Source organism: Podarcis raffonei, chromosome 2 (assembly GCF_027172205.1).
Source record: "Podarcis raffonei isolate rPodRaf1 chromosome 2, rPodRaf1.pri, whole genome shotgun sequence".
NCBI lineage: Eukaryota > Metazoa > Chordata > Lepidosauria > Squamata > Lacertidae > Podarcis > Podarcis raffonei.
The window spans coordinates 22,841,721-22,862,552 of record NC_070603.1 but is presented as its reverse complement, the minus strand read 5'-3'; the positions used below and the strand labels follow the sequence as shown (position 1 = coordinate 22,862,552).

Below are 20,832 nucleotides of genomic sequence, written 5' to 3'. Positions count from 1 at the left end.
CTCTCATCTGTCACACATTCTCATTTGTTCAGACCAAATAAGATTAAAGGAGGATGGAAAGGTAGCTACATTCCATACAAACCTTTCTTTTTGCAATGGAATTCATCAGCGCATTGATTACATATACAATACAAAATATGCATTACAATAAAAAAACAACAACAAAAGTTCAGTCACATATTTGCAATTCATATGAAAAGCCTGGAGGCCAAGCAGGAGGCCTCAAAACCTTCTGGATAATTTTTGTCACCCAAAAAGTGCTCTGTGATGCAATTTAGGAGCCTATCCAGAATGCAGGCCAACTACATAAAGGAGGAATCTGCTGTTGAAACTACAGTTTAGGAACCTTACAGGACTCAGACAATGCATTGAGATCAATTGCAGAGCTTCCCTCGCAAACTTCTTTTTTTCTTCATCAGGTTTGATGTTCCCTTTTTTTTTTTTTTGTAAATATCCCTTTATATGACGCAATCTAAAACTTGTGGGAACAAAGTCAAGGTTGTGCACAATACGACTGGCCCTCAGGGTAGGGTGGGGTGATGGAAGAGAGAAGTTTGTTCCCAAATAATACTCTAATGGAAGTGAGCCTGGTTCAAAAGAATTAAAGAGTAACATCATTAAGGCTCATAGTGCAACTTTTCAGCCTTTCGCACAGCACTCCTTAGCTTCAGCACTAAAACTCATCTCCATGGTCTTGTCACGGATTTCAGCCTGTAATCCTATACCCACTTACTTGGACATAAGCCCCATTGAACTCAGTGGGGCTTACCTCTGAGTAGACGTGTAGGATTGCATCGTGAGTTGCTGCTGCTGTCCACCCGGAAGTGTCTCCGGACAGCGCTGGCCCCTGGCCTCTTAAGTGAGATGGGCGCACAACCCCAGAGTCTGTCAAGACTGGCCCCTACGGGCAGGGGTACCTTTACCTTTACCTTTACCTTTAGGGTGGCCAGAGGGAGAAGAGGGCAGGGACCCTGTACCTTCCACAGTTGTGTAGAAGAGGAAAGTTCAGCAGGAGTAGCTTGCAAGTCTGCCTGGCACCTATCCCAAGAAGCATCCCATAATCCCTTTAACCGAGGGAGGGACTGCGGAGAAGGCTGCCTTTCAAAAGGCCGCTCTGCTGCATTCCGTTCCATTGCTCTCTCCTGCTTTTCATTCTGGGATGCTCAAGATCCATACTAGATCTTCCACGTGCTGGAGAAAACTTAGGTTGGCCTGCAGTAATGGGCATCTAAATGCTAGAGGTGGAAGTCTGGGTTTCTAGCATGTTTGTTCCCTTTCCACCCCTCCCTCCTCAAGGGTCTCCCATCCTGATAAGGGAACTGAAAAGGCACAAGAAGGGTTGCTAACGGAACGCTGAAAAACCAGTGACAGAGCTGAAAACAAAACCCAGGAGCTCTGGGTTCTAACACACATTTTCGACACCTTAAGTCTTACTGAGAGGTAGGATTGCAGCCCACAAGTCTTTATCTCAGACCCACACTTGGGTACACTGTCTTCCTAAATGAAGTTGTCAGGCTCATGGAGGGGGGGAGCACCATTTTCCTTCATATCCACCCTTATTGCATATATTGTTGGGAAGACACATAAGCAAGACTTCTTCCTTGAGAAGGCCTTCCCTTCAGTCTTTGCAGCCTCCTACAAGGCTCAGCACGCATGCCTCATACTTAACGCCCCCCTGCTATTGGTGGGCAGAGGGTTGTCTTGACGAAGGCCGAGACAGGCACCCCAAAGGCTTCAGCTGTTGCTGAGGACCTTGTACAGTAGGGCACTCGGCACTTTGGTGGGTCAGCCCAGAAGACTCTACCCGGCTTTCTAGAACAGAGCTGCTTCCTGAAGAGAGTGTGTCATATCCACCTGAGCGCAGAGGCCTTCGTGTCCACAGAAGCAGTCGCTTCCTACACTTATCTGTCCTCTTATTGCAGAATAAGCCCTCTCTCTTTGCACAGGAATGGCTCCCAGAGTTTTGGTTGCGCCCGATCAGAGGGTTCCGTTTGCCCTCTTAAGTCCAGAGCATTTGAACAGAAGAGACCTGACTTGTAATCGGTCAAAACGCAGTGCAAGGCGGGGGGAGCTGCCATCCAACCCTTGAGAAGCCCATCGCCAGTTGGTCTCAATACTTGCCCATTATAGGGTCAACGTCACAGAGGCTTAATGGGTGTTTTCCCTTTTTTCAGCCCACCATCACAACAATGGTGTTGGCAGCGATAAAGAGTAAGGGCTTGGGTTTTTACTCCCCAGCAAAAGGACGAATGAAACCACCAGTCCAATGCTCGCTAAGTCCTCTGAACATCTGCCTGACTGAACAACCGGCTGTGCCAGTAATCTGGGTTGTCGAAAGCACAGTCTGAGGCCTCCAAAGTACGCAGGGGCTTCACAAATCCGTTTTTGGGGCAGGGCGGACTCTGGCAGCCAGGGCACTGCACTGGGGGCAAGACAGCATCCATTTCCTCATAGCCCTGTTCGTCTGGAGAGCCCTGTGTGATGCCGGAGTCCATATCCGTATAGTCCCCCCGGGAACTGCGGATGCTGCTCAGGGACTTGCTGAGCTTGGGCTGTTTGTTCATGTACTCGTAGTCTTCCTCGTCCTCATCCTCGTCCCGGCAAGGCGTGGTGAGCTGGGAGCTTGGCACACTGCCCAAAGATGTGCTCAGCTCAGAGCCCAGATCCATGTACTCATAGCCAAGCTCCTCCAGAGAGGCTGGCCGGGCCTTTGGAGCCTGTGGAGCTCTCCGGTTCATGTACTCGTACTCTTCATCCACTTCGTACACCGGGATTGAGCCACGGACCAAGGAGGCAGCAATACAAGCAGCACGCTCTGCACAGGAGAGAACACAAAGGTTCTTACAGCCTTGTAATTTTGCACTCGCCTGGGGCGACTAACAGTTATTTTCCAGGTAACATTCCCCACTGAGGCTAGGATAGAGTCATATCTTCATCTGCCACAGCAGAATGTGGAGGTTGGCTCTCTCATTCCTGCTTAGAACTAGTGGCTCTTGGGCCAGAGCGGGGATGGAACAGCGTGTGCTACTTTTATAGTGCTGCAGGGGGAGGCAGCATTATGAAAGCTGCACATGCACAGTTAGCTCATTCTCCATTCTAGTATAAAAAACCCCCATTTGTTCTAAGGCAGACAAAGGCAGTTCTGTGCAGCCTCCACAGCACTGCCTTGTTTAACTCGGGACAACACCGTGGAAGCTGTCCGTGGCTCTATTCTGTTGCCATTCCCAATCCCAGGCAATGGGGATAACAACCCCATAGCAGGAGGGAGGGTAAATGGCAGTGGCAGAAAGAAGCATGGAGGAAAACAACCCCCAAGTAATTGTTTGCAAGAACCATTTTTCACTGCTAGATTCAATGATCCTACATCCCTTTCTCAGAAAGCAAGGAGGGGCAAGCTCTGGCCCTTGCATCCAACGTGGCCCTCAAGCTGCTTTTGCTATATTTATTAGAGTCAAATGTCAGCTTTCTTTGCTCAAGTATGTTTCAAACTTTCAATGTGGGAGGTGAGGCTAGATGTGAGGACAAAGAAAGAGCAGGCCACTTAACCTCTGATTTGCTGCTTCTTTTATTCCATGAGCAATAAACGCAATCAGGTTGAAAACAGTCTGGGCGGATAGCATTTTTACTTTGCTACTTGGCCCACAATTCTAAGAGTTATCGGGCCCAATCTAATCGAATCTGTCCTTGGAAGCCAGAGGGGAATGGCCTCCGTGAGAGAAAGCAGAGGTTGTTGCAGCTTGGCCCCTTGATCTACCCGACCCACCCTAGAGAGCTTTTCACCGAGGCCCTTCCTACTCCCTAGCCAGCTCCACAAAGAGCCCTTTGCTTGGGGCTGCCCTGAAACCAACCAAGATGCCAATACATCTTCCCCTGGGCCTTCCTAGCTCTCATTCATTCTACTTAGTTGAGCTGGATTCAGTTCCAAGTCATCAGATACCTCAGGCTGTAATCCTAACTCTTGGCTGGGAGCAGCAAAGTGGCCATAGCCCTGCCCCTTGTACCAGCCAGGGCAGAAGCGGGAGCCGGGCTCATCATAACTGCTGCTTTTTCCCCCCCTACACCAGGTCCATGTTCATCCTTGGGTCCATTGCCAGTAGCTAGACCAGATCCTTGACTAGGCCAGTTCCATCTCCTCCCTCCTCTTGAAATGTCTTGCTTACCTGCTGCCAATGGGAACCTCCTTGGCAGCTAAAGCCTCGAACCAGTGAAGCTCAGCAGAACCGAGCGGAGCCAGTCAGAGGTAAACTTCTGGTGCACCCTAATCCCCTCCTGTGCAGCAGAATTGCACTACCCGCATGATAAAGAACAGGCAAGCTGCTCACCGAGAAGACCAAACGTTGGAGAAGGCCATGGCCCAGAGAAAGCCAGAACCAATGAGCTTCCCCTGCAGATCCAATTCATTTCTACCCTACCCTTTCCACCTTGGTATTGGTGTGGTCCCCACCAGTCCACCTAGGAGACTGTGGGCTGCATCTCAGTACCCTACAGACCCTCCCTCTGTGATGCTGTACCTACCTCTGCCATTTTGATCTGGCATGACGTAGCCATTGGCATCTTCCTCTCCGTCGGCACTCCCCATTGGGAGCATCAAGCTCTCTCGCTGAGACAGGTAGGCACTGTCTCCCCGAGATCGCAAGCTGCGGCACAGGCTCCCGGACGACAGGTCCTCAGTGAGGTCGTATTCAGAGGTTGTGCCCCGTCCCTCTGAGGACTCCGACACCGTGCGTCCCATCGACTCCTGCCTTATCCGCAAGGTCTGCCGGGAGCCCATTCCAGCGCTCTAGGTTGCAAAGAATTAGAAATGAGCATATGATTAGCGGTCTGATGAGACCCCACAGGCTCCTATTTCCCCCTGCCTATTGGAAAGACAGGACACGGGTGGCGCTGTGGTCTAAACCACAGAGCCTAGGACTTGCCGATCAGGAGGTCGGCGGTTTGAATCCCATTGCTCGGTCCCTGCTCCTCCCAACCTAGCAGTTTGAAAGCACGTCAAAGTGCAAGTAGATAAATAGGTACCACTCCGACGGGAAGGTAAACAGCGTTTCCATGCGCTGCTCTGGTTCGCCAGTAGCAGCTTAGTCATGCTGGCCACATGACCCGGAAGCTGTACACTTGCTCCCTCGGCCAACTAAGCGAGATGAGCGCTGCAACCCCAGAGTTGGCCACGACTGGACCTAATGGTCAGGGGTCCCTTTACCTTTACTGGAAACACAAATTGCTCCCCCACGGGAGCCTATAAAACATTCAACTAAACTCTCCAGAGTCTGGCTACTCAGAAGTAAGTCCTGTTGAATGCAGTGGGGGCTACTCTCAGCTAAGCAGAGTTGCAGTCTGACCAAAGAGGAGCTGGAACGATAGTCGCTTGGTCACTGTCTATTGCATGCCAACACAACTTGCGACCCAATGGCCATGCCTGGCAGCGCACCAGGGACTCAATAACCTTCCCAGTTTTGTTGCCTGCCAAGGCTGCAAAACAGAAAAGTTGTCAAGAGCTTGGCAAGCCGCAATAACATGGCTGGCAGGCCGCATTTGATTTGGTGGGTCACAAGCTGTGCCGGCGGGCCTGCTCTAGGGCCGATTGGCATGAGCGCAGCAATGTCTCTGGCAGAGGCCTGTTCCAGCAATGCTGTCTGATAGGAGTTGCCAGGGATCAAATTGTGCAAAGCACATGCTCTGGCACTCAACCCTTCTACTCTACCGAAGTTAACAGCCTCTAAACAAACACACAAATTACACTGCCCCCCCCCCGTATCTGATGCTCTTCTCACCGGACATGCAACCCCTCCTTCTGTACACCAGCTCTGATTCCTATACAGATTTGGATAAAAATCAAATACCTGGCGATTTCCACTGAGGCTGCTCTGATTCATGGGGATGTATCCAGCAGAAGGATTCAGAAGATTTGGGCTCTGGATGTTGTTTTTAAAAACAAAAACAAAAAAAGAGTATATAGCAATGAGCTAGGGCAGGGCCAGAATTGGATTTATTAATTCAGTCTGTTTAGAATATTTGTTCAGCAAAAAGTTCTCAAAGCAGTTGACACAGCAAAATAGGGCAAGAATTAAAACATATTAAAACATAAAAAGCACGTTAGTTCTTCAATTTCCAGTATGGTTTTACCATCTGCCCCCTTCCTCCCATTTCCCCTTATTGCTTTGAAGGATAGGGTCAATTGGTAAACCATGAGGGAAATAAATAATAATACTATGCCCTTTGCACACCAGTGCAAATAGATAAATAGGTACCGCTCTGGCGGGAAGGTAAACGGCATTTCCGTGTGCTGCTCTGGTTTCGGTGTTCTGTTGTGCCAGAAGCTGCTTAGTCATGCTGGCCACATGACCCGGAAAAACTGTCTGCAGACAAATGTTGGCTCCCTCAGCCAGTAAAACGAGATGAGCGCCGCAACCCCCGAGTCGTCTGTGACTAGACTTAACTGTCAGGGGTCCTATACCTTTACCTCTTTTTACTGGGTTGTTGTTTTTATTTTTATTAGGTCTTTTGTAGTTTTATATCTTGATTTTATTCTGTGAACCGCCCTGAAACTCCCGGGTATGGGGCGGTATATAAATTCAATTAATAACAACAAACAACAACAACAACAACTATTATTTTATAAGGCATCATAGGCAAGGTTCAGGAGGATTTCTTAATTGTTTGAGGAGGTTGGAGTCTCTCCCCCATGAACAATCAAGTGGGTAAGGGGAAAGGAAGGTCTCTTACCCGCATGGAGTCAATCCACTGCCTGGACGCAAAAAGGTTATTAAGCTCCTCCTCCTCCAACTCTGTCTCCACTTCCAGTGTCTCCATCTCGTCTAGCTCCTTTTCAGTGAGTGTGGGTGGCTCAACTTGGGGAAGTGGCCCACTCTCTCGCTGAGGGAAAGAAGGAAAAGGTATTACCCTCGTAACACTTACAGACATTTTCCCATGCCCTACCAATGGCTGCTGAGCACCGTCACTTAAGCTCCCTCGCAAGTGTCTAAATGAGAGCAGAACATCCCAATCTATGAAGATTCTTTGGGCAGCATCTCGGTTTATAAAAGGAGAGGCCTAGATGCACGAAGCCTGGCTTCTTCCTGGAAGCCCAACCTTGCAGGCCTAGATGCACGAAGCCTGGCTAGGGCGAGAGAAGAGCCGTCTGCACATGCACAGAGGCCTCCTCCCCCCTTCCTCCAAACTGCCTATAAATCCAGTAAAGTAATCCTTGCTGACATATGTCTCATAATATCCAAAATCACATGCTCTGGCGTAGAAGCTGTTGCGTTGAAAAGTGGCTCGGGTAGGCAGCTCAGCAACAACATGGGGAGGTTTTCACATTTTCAAACAACTTCATATTTTTTCTAAATGAAAACAACTAATGCTCTGAAGCTGACAACAAATTTAAGGCAGAAAATCCTTTTTAAAAAAAGGCAGACTGGGTTTTTAAAATTTTTATTTTGTTCAGAAATTAACAAGATGAAACATGAGCAGGACCTAGCAAGTGTAACTAACTGTGCAGGACTGAGGGAGAGCAGCACAGCTAGGATTCATCGTATTGATGGAACATTTTTTAAAACAGCCAGACTCACTGAGTGCTTACCACCTGCAGAGTCTCTACAGCAGGTGTGGGGAAACCTGTGACCCGATGTTGCTGGATTACAGCTCTCATCATCTCTTAGCTACTGGCCATGCTGAGTTGGGGGGTTGATGAGAGCTGGAGCCCAACAATATACGGAGGGCCACAAGTTTCCCCTGGTTTGATTTGTAGACTAGACAATAAGAAGGACATTGGGAGCAAGCCAGGACTAACCTTAATCACCAGGTAGCGAGGGGGGTCACGAGCCATACGTGTGAACTCATTGGCTAGCTCTTTGAAGGTGGGGCGGATGTTCTCGTCAATCATCCAGCCTGTGAGGTTAGAGAAGATTGTCAGCATCGTTCAGGCAGATACCAGCTATGACAGCTTCTGTGGCCAGGGCAAGACCATCAGCCTGTGGATTCTGGCTTAGGGTTTCCACTTGTCCTGCTGTTTTCCTCTAGGAAAACCCGATCTTTACCATTGAATCGAGGAAAAACATCAGTTGGGTTTTCCATGGATTGACTAAAAAGAGGGTTTTACCAAGGACAAGTGGAAAACCACTCAGACCCATGCTTTCAAGGCACGGAACAAGTGGAAGTGTGGGTGAGCCCCCAGCCAGTGCCATAATATAGTGGTCAAAGTGCATCCAAGGAACTACTGAGTGACATTTCTCCCCAGAAGAGGGGAAAGTGTTACTCTGGTCACGTACATTTTACCATCACCATGTAGACATCAATGGTGCAGATCTGGGGCTGCGAGAGGCGCTCCCCTTTCTCCAAAAGGTCAGGTACTTCTGAAAGGTGGATTCCGGCATAAGGCTCATTTCCAAAGGTCATCATCTCCCACAATGTCACTCCTGGAGCAGGTGAAGGGACAGAAAACGCTCATGAACAGAATGCAGTGGGCCAGATTCAACTACCATATTTTTCGCTCTATAGGATGCACCCGACCATAGGACGCACCTTGTTTTAGAGGGGGAGAACAAGAAAAAAAATCTCCCCCTCTCTGCTCAGCGCCCCTTCAGTGAAGCGGCAGGAGAAACGGAGCCCCTTCCATTTCACCTCCCACTTCGCTGAAGGGGCGCTGCGCAGCTCTCCCTCTCTGCTGAAGCCAGGAGAGTCTCGCTCTCAGGCTTCAGCGAAAGCAACGCAAAGCCTCCGGAGCATGGAGGGAGCACTCCCTCTGCTTCAGAGGCTTCACGTTATCGCTGAAGCCAAGGAGCCTGCATTCGCTCCATAGGACGCACACACGTTTCCCCTTAATTTTTGGAGAGGGAAAAGTGCGTCCTATAAAGCAAAAAATACGGTAACTGTCCCTGCTAGCATAAGTCGGTGCAACAGGGCTTCCACTAACACAACAGGGCTTTCCCTCCACCACACACACACGCACCCCACCCATACTGGCTGAGGAGTGTGTGTGTTGGGAGAATCTGCAGAACAGCACATTGGGAGGGGTGTGTGTGGACTGGGAGAGGGTAGATCATTCCATCGGAGAAACAGAAATGCTTGCACTGACAGAGCAATCTGCATAGCACTACGCTGAATTCCTCCCAGTAGATGTGGTACAGGTGGCTGTTACAGACCCAGGAATATAATGGACAAAAGCCCAGTGCAAGGGAATGGGCCAATGTGTCCCGGCTATGGCAAACAAGGCAGGAATTGCACCGAGATGTCCTCGCTGCGCAAGTTCCAGCATAGTGGGCATTAGAAGACTCAAATGTGGGTTCCAGCCTCTCCCAATAGGAGGCAGTGAAACTCCTTGAAGCATAAGCACAGGCGAAGAATAGGGAGCACCAGAGGGCAATGTTTCCTAAATATTTGGTCAAACAGCCAAATTGAACTAGGCATGCCTTTCATTGGCAACAATGTCTAACCTAGAGGAGAAAGTCACTTGGAACTTCATGCTGCGGTGACACACTTAGGGAGGCTTGTGAACAAGCTCGAAGGCTCCAGTGATCACCTCTGCGGATCACTTTTCAACCTTGGTTGGGAACTGCACATAACTTAAGAGTCAGATAGCTTGCACTTGAACAGTTTTCTTGACTTCCAGAGACTTGCTATTATGACAGATTTCCTGAAGGCAACCACAGTAGGAATCGGCTGGTCTGATATACCTACCGTAACTCCACACGTCACTTTGATGTGTATATTTTCCAAAATGTATGCTCTCCAAAGCCATCCATTTTATCGGTGTCTGAAAAATGTAAGGCAGAATGACATAAATTATAATTAAGCTAAACATGCACACCACATTTGTAAGATTGTTTTCCAATCTGAATGCAAATCCGAAGTCAGAAGAACCATGCTAAACTGGATTCATTTCCCGTGAGTTTCTAAAACTAAATTTTCACTCCTAATTACCTATCAAAACTCATTTTGAAAATCTCATTTTTCACCTCGTTTCCCTCCTCTTCTGAAACCTTTTCAGGTATTCAAGCAGTATCTTCTGTAATAATTGTCTTTCTTGAATTTTCTAGTTCTGTTGGCTACATGGGGTATGCAGTTCCCCACTCCATAGTCTGGCGGTTGTCATTCTGCACATGACGGAGACCCAAATGCAGTAATTGAATCTCACTCACTCACTCACTCACTCACTCACTCACTCCAATTTAGAAATGATAAAGTTACAAGAATCATCCTCTCTGCTGCCTGCACTGTATCTCACTCTAGTCTAGTAGATACCAACCTTGATCTCATTGTAGAAGTATTTCTTGTCATCTGGATACAGCAAGTCGGCAATGCCAAAATCTGCCACCTGTACCTGGCTAGGGGATTTTACCAAAACGTTGCGAGCGGCAAGGTTGCGATGGACCATGCGGTGTTCCTCCAGGTAATACATGCCCTTAACATAAGGAAGGAGAAACAGGTGAATGTGCCTGGATTTGTTTTGGGTTTGAACACCTGATTCACAGGAGCTATAGTCTACCCAGTGGTACCTCGGGTTACATACGCTTCAGGTTACATATGCTTCAGGTTACAGGCTGTATTTGGGCCCTTCCCACCATAATGAAAATAAAGTATGTCACACAAAAGGAGGAGGCAGCAAGCCCTGAAATTGATGCATTTCCTGTGTTTCTAAAGACCATTGCCAGTGGTGGAGCAAGATGATGTGCTGGGCAGGCCGGTAAGGATCTAGAAGTTATGTTAAAATACATTTTGTGGATTTCTGCTGAGTAGTGGCATTTCCACACGGACTCATCTGCTGAGGAACCAACCCCCAGAATATCTGAGATGGAATTCCAGCACTGGAACTTGTTCACGCTAGACCTGCTGAGGCACGTTGGTGCACTGCTCTCTCAATTCACGCAATCTAGAACGCACCCAACACACCTGCATATGGCAGGGGAAGTTTGATTAACTGAAGACAAATGGACTTCTCTGGGAAGTTTTTCCGGTATTACCAATCTCACAGAGCAACTCCCTGATAATCTTTCAAGGGCCTGCGAGGCTCCCAGAACATCACCGGAAAGCCACTAGTTTGGGCTAGTTTTGATGGTGTGGCAAACACTCTGCATGCTTCTACTGAGACCGCATAGGTGCTTGTTGGCATTCTGCAACGAGCCACAATTATGTATTGCGTAACTAAATTAGCAGATCAAAACAGTGCTAATTACACAATTTACACTAGCCCTAGCAAATTCCTTATCCTAATAATGGAGCTTGACTGCTGTCTCCAGTCACCACTTGCAATCAAGTGCCCAATCCTCAACTGCTGACCATCCTCAGTGACCACAGAGTCTTCTCATGGTAGCAGTCTGTAGGGCAGGGCATGGACCCACTACTATGACTTACTGGGAGTGGGGGGGGGCATGGAGTCCAGCACAGTGCAAATGCAGCAGTGTGCAGCACTGTGCTGACCTCAGCACTGCCTTGGCTCCCCTGTCTCCTGTCCTGTTTCACTGACTCCTACTGACTTTTTTTTTTAGGGACGCGGGTGGCGCTGTGGGTTAAACCACAGAGCCTAGGACTTGCCGATCAGAAGGTCGGAGGTTCGAATCCCCATGGTGGGGTAAGCTCCCGTTGCTCAGTCCCAGCTCCTGCCAACCTAGCAGTTCGAAAGCACGTCAAAGTGCAAATAGATAAATAGGTACCGCTCCAGTGGGAAGGTAAACGGCGTTTCCGTGCGCTGCTCTGGTTCGCCAGAAGCGGCTTAGTCATGCTGGCCACATGACCCAGAAGCTGTACACCAGCTCCCTCGGCCAATAAAGTGAGATGAGTGCCGCAACCCCAGTCGGTCATGACTGGACCTAATGGTCAGGGGTCCCTTTACCTTTACCGGCTTTTGGGTTCTGTTTCACTCCATCCTTCATCCCAACCTCTCACACCACTGACGACACCAGCAACGGAACTTGCCTGATTTGTCTCCATTTCTGTTTTATATTTATATGTTGTCCATGGTTAAGGTTCAGTATGTATTTGCTGGAAGTTCTCTCGGGAAAACAGAAGGAAGGCAGCCTCTCCCTCTGAATTCTGGCAGTTCTTTCATCCCACTGAAACCCCTGGTGCCCTTTCCTGTGCCATTCTTATTTCTTAGAAGTTGTCCTGGTCCAGTGTCAGAATCCATTGGGAAAAAGCAGCAAGACTCTAAGTGACAAAGCTTGGGATACAGGGAGCCATTAAGGTTCCCTACCCCTGGCTTACAGGATGCAGCAATCAGAAGGGTAAACCAGAACTTGGTTGTTTGTATTGGACAAAACAGAAGGTTGCCTCTATTAAACAAACCAGAACAGCACCAGGAAACTCATGGCTCCACCCAGATACACCTTAGCCCGGTGCCACCTAGTGGCTAAGCTGTCTTAATACACTTTCCATTGCCTTCAATAATGCTTGGGATACTCCCTCAATATTTTGAATGCAAGTGGTTCTAAAACAAACCCAATATTCTGGGATAGATTAGCCCCAGCCTTAATTGCCCCGGGAAAGGCCCTTTAATTAACCCCAAAATTCCTCTGCAAAACCCATACATACCTTGGCAATCTGCACACACCAGTTGAGCATCAGCTGTGGGCCAATGGCATCTTTGTTTTTGCGGACATACTCTAGCAGTGAGCCGAGGTCGAGGTACTGGGTGACCAGTTGCAGTTGGGTGCCAGTACAGATACCCAGGAGACGGACAATGTAAGCATGGTCCAGGCTACCTATCGCCATCATGTGCTGTACATAGTAAAAGCAGAAACAAAACACACACAAAAATGAAATCATGGCATCGGAGCAGAAGTACCAAAATGCCAAGTTACACCCCAAAGAGAAGGAACTCGCAGAACTGCAAGAAAAATTACAGGGTTGTGCTAAGTGTAGGCAGGGCCAACAATGATACCAGTTAGACAAGGTTCACCATGGACAGCTCACTGCTCAAGATGAGCAAGCTAGCTTGCCTGTGCACGCACAGCTGGTCACCCTCCTCCTCTAGCAGTGGTGCAGAAAGGCCTCCAAGATGCCAGGCACATTCCAAGGTCAGATGAATGGCATCACCCAAGAGCATCGGTAGGCAAACTAAGGCCTGTGGGCCAGATCAGGCCCAATTGCCTTCTGGATCCGGCCTGCGGACAGTCTGGGAATCTCCACATGGATCGCCAGTGTGCATGTTCTGTCCTTCTCCCTCTGTCTCCCTCCCACCGGTGCCTCCTCCCTCCCTCCTCTTGGCTTCTCCCCGCCCTGCCTAGAAGAGGAAGGGGGCTGGGCTTTGTTGGTGCCAGCAGCAGCACTCATGCGGCCGCCATTTTAAGCAGCCCCTCTCCGGAGCCCTTTCGCGCGCCGCTCATCGTCCCCCCGCCACCAGACCCTGCCGCTCACATGACACAGGTAAGCTTCCACCAGGGCTTGTGGTGCTCTTGCATCATCCCCCCCCCCAAAATATAGTCTGGCCCCTCACAAGGTCTGAGGGACAGTGGACCGGCCCTCTGCTGAAAAAGTCTGCTGACCCCTGCCCAAGAGGAATCATCTCAAAGGCCTGCTTGCAATGCACATCACCTTCAAGGGGCTTTCCCTCCGCCACTAGAGAGCAAGTGACTTTTGATGCTCGTATATCTAGGTATCAGCTGCCCAAATTTGCCACCCAAATTGTATCCCAACTCTGCTTAAAGGTCACCCAGAAACTGGGTGAGTTGAGTCAGCTCTTTCCATCCACGCTTTCCCCAATTTAAATAATCCTCCCTACCTGCCACACCCCCCAAAAAAATTCCTAGCCACAGAGCCAGAATACCCGTATCGCACCTGCCTTTTAATCCTTTGCTGCAAATAGCAACTTGTGGAAAGGTATTTGAACTGGGGGAATGGTTAAACACACACTGCCCACAGCACTGTGCTCTCAATCCAAATTACTCCCTATGGCTGCTGTTAAGCAAAGAGAGAGAGGTATTGGGATATACAGTTCTGGATCTTCCATGGCGTATCTAATTTAACGCCCGCTTCCCCTATGTCTGGCGTGTTTCTCAAGGGGACTACAAAAACAAGCATGAAACAGTGAAGGCCATGTTCAGTAAACTTTCCAAAGTGACGTAGGACCAGGGGAGGCCAGTCCCATCTCCTCCTTCCATGCCCTTGTAGCACTTACATCTGTGACAGCATGGAATGTCTGCCGGCCACTTGGGTCTTGGATGACTTTGATGCTCACAGGGATCTTGATGGAGTCTCCTTCTGGAATCCAGACACCCTGGTGGGGAGAGGGGCAGAGAAGATAAACTATATTGTTGATCAAACTAGTAACTGCTGAGGACTCTTCCGAGACCTCAACTCTCATCCAAGATGGAAGCAAACACTGATTTTTCATTTACCATTAGAATCTCACCCCCCCCCCATTTCCTCTCTCATTTTCTTGAAGCAGGAAAAGGTAGTTCCTCTCCCACTCTAGATGACCTGCACAAAATACTGGAGCCCCCCCCCCCCCGGGATAACGCCTGCCTCCAAGCACTCTAATCCATCTATGTCCCACCCCAGGTCCATTTCTGTAGCAATCTTCTAGCTCTGAACCCCTTTTCAAAGGCAGCACATTGTTCTCTGCCTCTACTTAAATCAGCCAGAAGCAGAAGCCGTTCCTCCCAAGTCTCGGGCTTACTTTGTGCACTGTCCCAAACACTCCGGATCCTAAAACTTTCAGCTTCTTTAATTCTGTCTCCTTGAAGATTCGAGCCAGGACTTTATTGGCTTTCTCGCTGGGATCCAGGGGCTCCAAACTCTACAGAGAAGAAAGAGACCCAGAGACAGACAAATAATTCAATCCATAGTCGTCAAGAATCCCTGTTTGAAAAGGACATCACAATTCACCATCACTTTGCTCCTAATTGACTTTGCAGCATTCCTGGTTTTTTAAACATGTGTTCCTGTTCTTTTTTTGGCAGGGTGGGGGGCTGTCTGTCTGCAGCTAGGTCTAGCACAGCTGCTAGATACAACTGTGGTGCCAAACAAACCCATCTGTGAAATCCTTTCAAACACTTAAGCTAACCCTTACTTTCTACTGGAGTTCACAGAAGCAATAAAGAGGATTTTCTAATTATATAAAAGACCCATTGAACAGGCACTCTTAATTCCAGAAGATGCTAAGCTACAAATAAAGTGTTATTTCATTGCCCCTATTTCTCCTTCATGCCCAGAGTCCCTCAATGGAAAGAGCCCACAATCAGACTCCTGGATAACAGCTCACCCACATACTGCCATATGTTCAAAGCTGGGTCAGACCAATGGCCCCCAAAACCCAAATGTCCCGAGGTGTGTGTGGGGTGACACAAGTTTACAGTCTCACCTCTCCTCTCTCCAGGTATCTGCGCATGGCTCGCTTCTTCTGAATCTTCTTGCCACGGCAATACAGAAAGGTGAGTAAGATGCAGGAACACATAGCAAAGAGGCAGCCCACAACCGTCAAAGCAATCACTGTTGGAGCTACCCTGGAATGCAGATGCCAGGTGTTATTAATAGTGAAGTCTGGGCACATGTCACAGTTCTGCACGAGCATGGCAAAAGCACAAGAATTAGTAGCAGGCATTAAGTTCAGCCATCTGAGAATCCCACCTTTACATACACACACACACACACACACACACACACACACACACACATTTATTTATATATTTATAAATATATTTATTTACAGTGGTACCTCTAGATGCGAACAGGATCCGTTCCGGAGCCCCTTTCGCATCTAGAAGCAAACGTAAGCAAGTGACGGCATGTCTGTGCACGCATGCGTCGCCTTTCGCCGCTTCTGCGCGTGACATCATTTTGAGCGTCTGCGCATGCGCAAGCGGCGAAACCCGGAAGTAACGCGCTCTGTTACTTCCGGGTTGCCACAGAGCGCAACTTGAACGCGCTCATCCTGAAGCACATTCAACCCGAGGTATGACTGTATATATTTTCTGGCCCTCATGGCTGCAAAACTGTTGTTTGAAGGCATGAATGACGGAAAAAATCTGAGAAGAGAATTTTTCCATAGTTCCTTGCCCCTCTGATGGCTAGAAGAGGCAGAATAAATGGGTAAATAGAGGGAAATGGGCTTAACTTGATTGGGAGGGGGATAAATCTGATCAACCTTACAAGGGTCATTGAGAATAATAAATGTGAAATGCACAGAGATGTATACTAAGCATTGTTGTTCTAAGTCACAGAAGTATCCAAATTCCCACCCCCCTTGGTACAAAATCTGGTTGAATGGCGCAGAATAATAATACTCATAATCATTTTTCATGCAGTGCATAGTAAAGATGGGCGACAGCAAGTCCTGGTGACAGCAAGATGCATCAGTACAACAAGAACCATGTGTCTGGCGCATGAAGCAGAGGTGCAGCCACCAGAGGTAAATTCTCTTCAGTGTTTCTTGGTGTCCTAAGCATCCCCAACGTTGAAGGAATTGGCAGTGGTTCTGCCTGTCCTTCTGCAGGACTTTTGCAACTGGCAGTCCTTTCATCCCAGAGCTGGCCCCGTGCCAATCTTTATTATTCACCACACCCCACCCCACGTCCCAGAGGCTCAATACAAGTTGCAAAATGCAAACAAAACCCAAGGAACATGCAAGCACGCTAAAGCTACAATGCTATGGAAGGCAAGTCCTTTCCTTGGCCAAACAAAGCTCCATATCATAGAGGCTTGTTTTCCCCTGTCATGTTGCGATGCGGCCCTCAAATGCTTTTTCCTCGTCATGTCCCATATTCACAGGACAATTCGCACAGAGGGCATTGGAAGAGGGGCAGCAAAAGGAACTTTCACGTGGTGGTGGGAGCTTCCTCCGCCTCATAAGGGAGGGAAAGAGTGCAGGAAAGAGATCAAAGCGCAAGGATCCACTCCCTCCAGCGACAGGCAGAGGCCTGCTGCGGCCCTGCCCTCCTTTCATGCCACCCACAAAGGCCTCCAGGCAAACTGGCATTGGTGGGAGAGAGCAGGGGTGTGATTGTGAAGGGAAAAGAAAGGTGGGAGTACCGTTGAGGGGAATAGCCCTTTCAAGCATCCATTGGGTGAGGCAGATAATTATATATTTTTTTGGTTCTCCCTCTACAATCAATAGCCTGCGAGTTCTTTTTATGTTCTTTCTGACAAGCCTGAGTGTCTGAGACCCCTTTGTTGACACAAGAGCCTGCCTCCTCAGTGGAAGGACCATAAAAAGGTGGCAACAAATGGCAGCGAGAGAGAACGGCTGCAATCTTGGCCAGTTTCCCTGCCTTGGCCTGTTGAAGTCTTGGCAGGCCTAAGACTGCAGCTCCTTAAAGCACCGGCGTCTGAAACAGGGTGAATTTGGGAGAGGATTCATGTTTCAGTTTCGAAAAGCGACTTAAAAAACAGGTGTCCCCGCCCCCCGGCTGAGAAATCAGAAGGAGGCAGAAAAGGATGGGGTGGGGGCAAGGAGGGACATAATTTGATTAAAAGCCTTTGACATAATTTGAAAAAGAAAGGCCAAACCATTTGAAAAATCCTGCAATTTGATAGCTTCAAGCAGGAATATCTTAACTAGACATTAGAAGCTATGCTATGGGCTAATGGCTATTAAGCAGTACACAGAAGCTGTTGAGGTTAACTACCAGGTGCCGGGGGCAAACTCTTAGAAGAAAGACTTTATCTGGTCTCCAGTGGCTTTAGTCCATGTTAACACAACGATAGCAATATTGTTTAGCTTTTATATAACAGCTTTTAAGTGTTCAAAGTGCTCCATGCACATTATTTCAACCATCCTCACGACTACCTTTTAAGGTAGGTAAGGGATGGAACCTAGGAACTTGAATGCAAATATGCTGCTCTGCCATTGAACTTCATGGTGATAAGATCTCTTCTTGGTATTTGTAATCTGTAAGAGTAAGCACACTGGGGTGTGGGTGTGTGCAATTTATAAAGCTATCCCCGCACCCTCACTAGGTGAAGGGGTGCTGATAGGTACCTGTGAACAGGCAGTTCCTCCATGAAGCAATCTTCAAGCTGTGGTCCATCACACCTATAAGAAATGAAATCCAATAATTATCCTGGGAGACAGAGAATCCAAGAATCTAGGGAAACAGCCTCTAGCAGGAAAGTAAAAACCACAAACCCCAGTTTCCGTCTGCAATAGACAGAAAACCATATAACACGCCACTCACCCCCAGTTGACGACTAACTATGATTTAGGCTGACAGGCATAATTTAAAAGTGTTCGTTTTACCCTCTTAGCTGCAATAGCATTTCAACTGTAGCTGGTGAGGGTTCAAATGTGTGCAATGATTTTATAGTGTCATATTGATGCAACACATTCACTAACAATTCTCATACATACATATATGTGTATTATTAAATTTTTCAAACGTTTTCACAATTACCTTCAAATCAAATACACTGTCTCGTAAGGCAGCTTCCCACAGTGTTTTTACTCAAACCTTTTCCACTGCATTATATCTTTATCTATTGCAGAACATTTCTCTACAATTATTTTGTCATTTTTCTTCCGCTGCTTTTATCTCAAATCCCGCCCACGATTTCATTTGACTGCAATGTTTTTGTTTTTAATAGTCCACATGTGCTTTTACAGAACAGGTGCTGTTGGTTCTTCTTCAATTATCTTTTCCCTTCCCTGATCATTTACTTCTTTTCAAAACACAAGTCACTCGGCTGCACATTATGATGATGCTATCTGCATGCAACATACTATGGAAATAAATTAGGTATTATTGCTGAAACTCCCCATTTCTCACTTACCCCTGCGTGCAGTTCTCATGGCATGGCCAGCACTCATTGTTGGCATAGGGGTACTTGAAGATGAGCCCCTTTACCCCTACAATGCCTGCAGGGCAGTTTTCTACACAGTGCGGCCCATCCTGGTAGTTAGCACAATGCATACAGGCATCAGCACCCTGAGGAGCAAGAGGAGGTGAAATTAATTGAGGAGACAGCTCAGTGATAGATCAACTGCTTTGCATGCAGAAGAACCTGGGTTCAACCCCTGGCGTCTGAGGAAAACATACTGAATGTGACCTTGGGCTTAGCAGTGCATGCGTCATTCCCTATTCTTTCTGAAACTGTAAATAAAGCTTTCAGTAAAAGTAATCTCTAGCATTCCCTCCACAGACGTCTGCATGGTCTGAACTTTCCGTAACTAGCAGGAGGAAAACTAGGAATATCCCAAGGTGTTCGGCCACCCAAGAATCTGCAGCCTGTGGCCTGAAATGTAAGCCCTAATATTGCCTTGCAAAGTGACAGGGAGACCTGGGTACCCTTCCCTGCATTTAATCTGGTTGAGATCTGGGTCATCTGGCCCTGAAAGCTGCTCCATTCATTAAATAAAGGCGGTGGCAGCCAAAAGCAGGGACTTCGTGACTTTGGACTCTTCTTCCTGATGAGGAATGACAATCTGCAGCTTTGTTGGATTTTGGAAGCCGCTGCAAAACGTCTCTTTTCCAGCAGGAATTTGCCTCAATTTGTTTTGTTCTGCAGATACTTCTTTGTAATTTCTTGTGTGTTTTTGTGTATTACTGTTTCACAATGCTGTATGTTTTTGTTACGATCCGCTCACTGGTTTTGAGCTTTGGGAAATAAGTTTATAAATATATATAAAATGAAACAATGAGTGTGGGCATGCCTCTCTGCATCCACTTTCCTTGGCCCTTTATACTATAGAGTAAGCATGATCCTCAAAGTATGTCATTACCCCCCAAGCAATTGCTTGCAACACTTGTACAGCTGGCCCAGTGCTTAAAAAGAAAGCAACATAACAAGTAGGCAGGCAAGATGTACCGGAGTAGGACCTGATCCCACAGCCTGAAACCTATACCTCAAAGGCCATTACTTTCCATAGAAGACCTAGTACCTGATAAGATATTGGAACACAGGCACTGCTCCAAGTATTATCACTAAGAGAGGAGCAGGGCCTTTGTTGCTGTGTCCCCAGAGCTATGAAATAACCTCCCAGAAGTGGTTCATTTGAGCTCTAGTTTCCTGGCTTTCAGGAAACGTGGAATCTGTTTAGGAAAAGCATATAGCTTAATTGCAACTCTTTCACATTATTTTATGTGTTCCAAGCTGCATCGAACATAACAAGACCACATAACACCAGTCTTGAAAGACCTACACTGGCTCCCAGTACGTTTCCAAGCACAATGCAAAGTGTTGAAGCTCACCTTTAAAGCCCTAAAAGCCCTTGACCCACTGTACCTGAAGGAGCATCTCCACCCACATCGTTCCGCCCGGACACCGAGGTGCAGTGCCGAGAGCCTTCTGGTGGTTCCCTCGCTGTGAGAAGCCAAGTTACAGGGAACCAGGCAGAGGGCCTTCTCGGTAGTGGCACCTGCCCTGTGGAACGCCCTCCCACCAGATGTCAAAGAGAAAAACAACTACCAGACTTTTAGAAGACATCTGAAGGCAGCCCTGTTTAGGGAAGCTTTTAATGTTTTATAGACTATTGTATTTTAATATTTTGTTGGATGCCGCCCAGAGTGGCTGGAGAAACCCAGCCAGATGGACGGGGTATAAATAAATAAATTAGTAGTAGTAGTAGTAGTAGTAGTAGTAGTAGTAGTAGTAGTATCATCATCATTATCATTATCATCATCTGCAAAGGTTGGATATAAAAGGCACACAGATATTTGCCACCTCACCAACCCTTCCCCACCACTCCAGAGAAGCTGTGTGACATTGCCATACCGATCCATTGCAGGTTAGGCCTCCTTCAATCTTCTGGCACTGCGGGTGACATGGGAAGCACGCCCCGTCTTGTGCAAATTCTCGAACATCCCTACGCAGAGCAGAGCAGGAGAGGAGAGGAGTTACACACTTGGGGCCAGGGTGGAACGAGAAGGCAAAAAGGGAAGCAAGTGTCCATGGCTGGCTATTTCTTAC

The 20,832-nt window shown here is 47.9% G+C and overlaps 1 protein-coding gene across 1 annotated transcript in view; it reads right to left on the bottom strand.

Moving 5' to 3' along the window:
• Positions 1-937: 937 nt before the first annotated feature.
• Positions 938-20,832, bottom strand: part of ERBB3 (erb-b2 receptor tyrosine kinase 3) — a 92,360-nt gene continuing 72,465 nt past the window's right edge. Inside the window, exons 14-28 of the mRNA XM_053375293.1 lie at positions 20,638-20,728; positions 18,697-18,851; positions 17,909-17,962; positions 15,293-15,434; positions 14,609-14,728; positions 14,108-14,206; positions 12,523-12,708; positions 10,241-10,396; positions 9,673-9,748; positions 8,265-8,411; positions 7,787-7,884; positions 6,721-6,870; positions 5,838-5,909; positions 4,516-4,780; positions 938-2,815 (exon numbers count right to left, since the gene is read on the bottom strand). Coding sequence (XP_053231268.1) covers positions 2,274-2,815; positions 4,516-4,780; positions 5,838-5,909; positions 6,721-6,870; positions 7,787-7,884; positions 8,265-8,411; positions 9,673-9,748; positions 10,241-10,396; positions 12,523-12,708; positions 14,108-14,206; positions 14,609-14,728; positions 15,293-15,434; positions 17,909-17,962; positions 18,697-18,851; positions 20,638-20,728 — 2,353 coding nt within the window. The 3' untranslated portion in view covers positions 938-2,273. The remainder of the gene's footprint in view (positions 2,816-4,515; positions 4,781-5,837; positions 5,910-6,720; positions 6,871-7,786; positions 7,885-8,264; positions 8,412-9,672; positions 9,749-10,240; positions 10,397-12,522; positions 12,709-14,107; positions 14,207-14,608; positions 14,729-15,292; positions 15,435-17,908; positions 17,963-18,696; positions 18,852-20,637; positions 20,729-20,832) is intronic.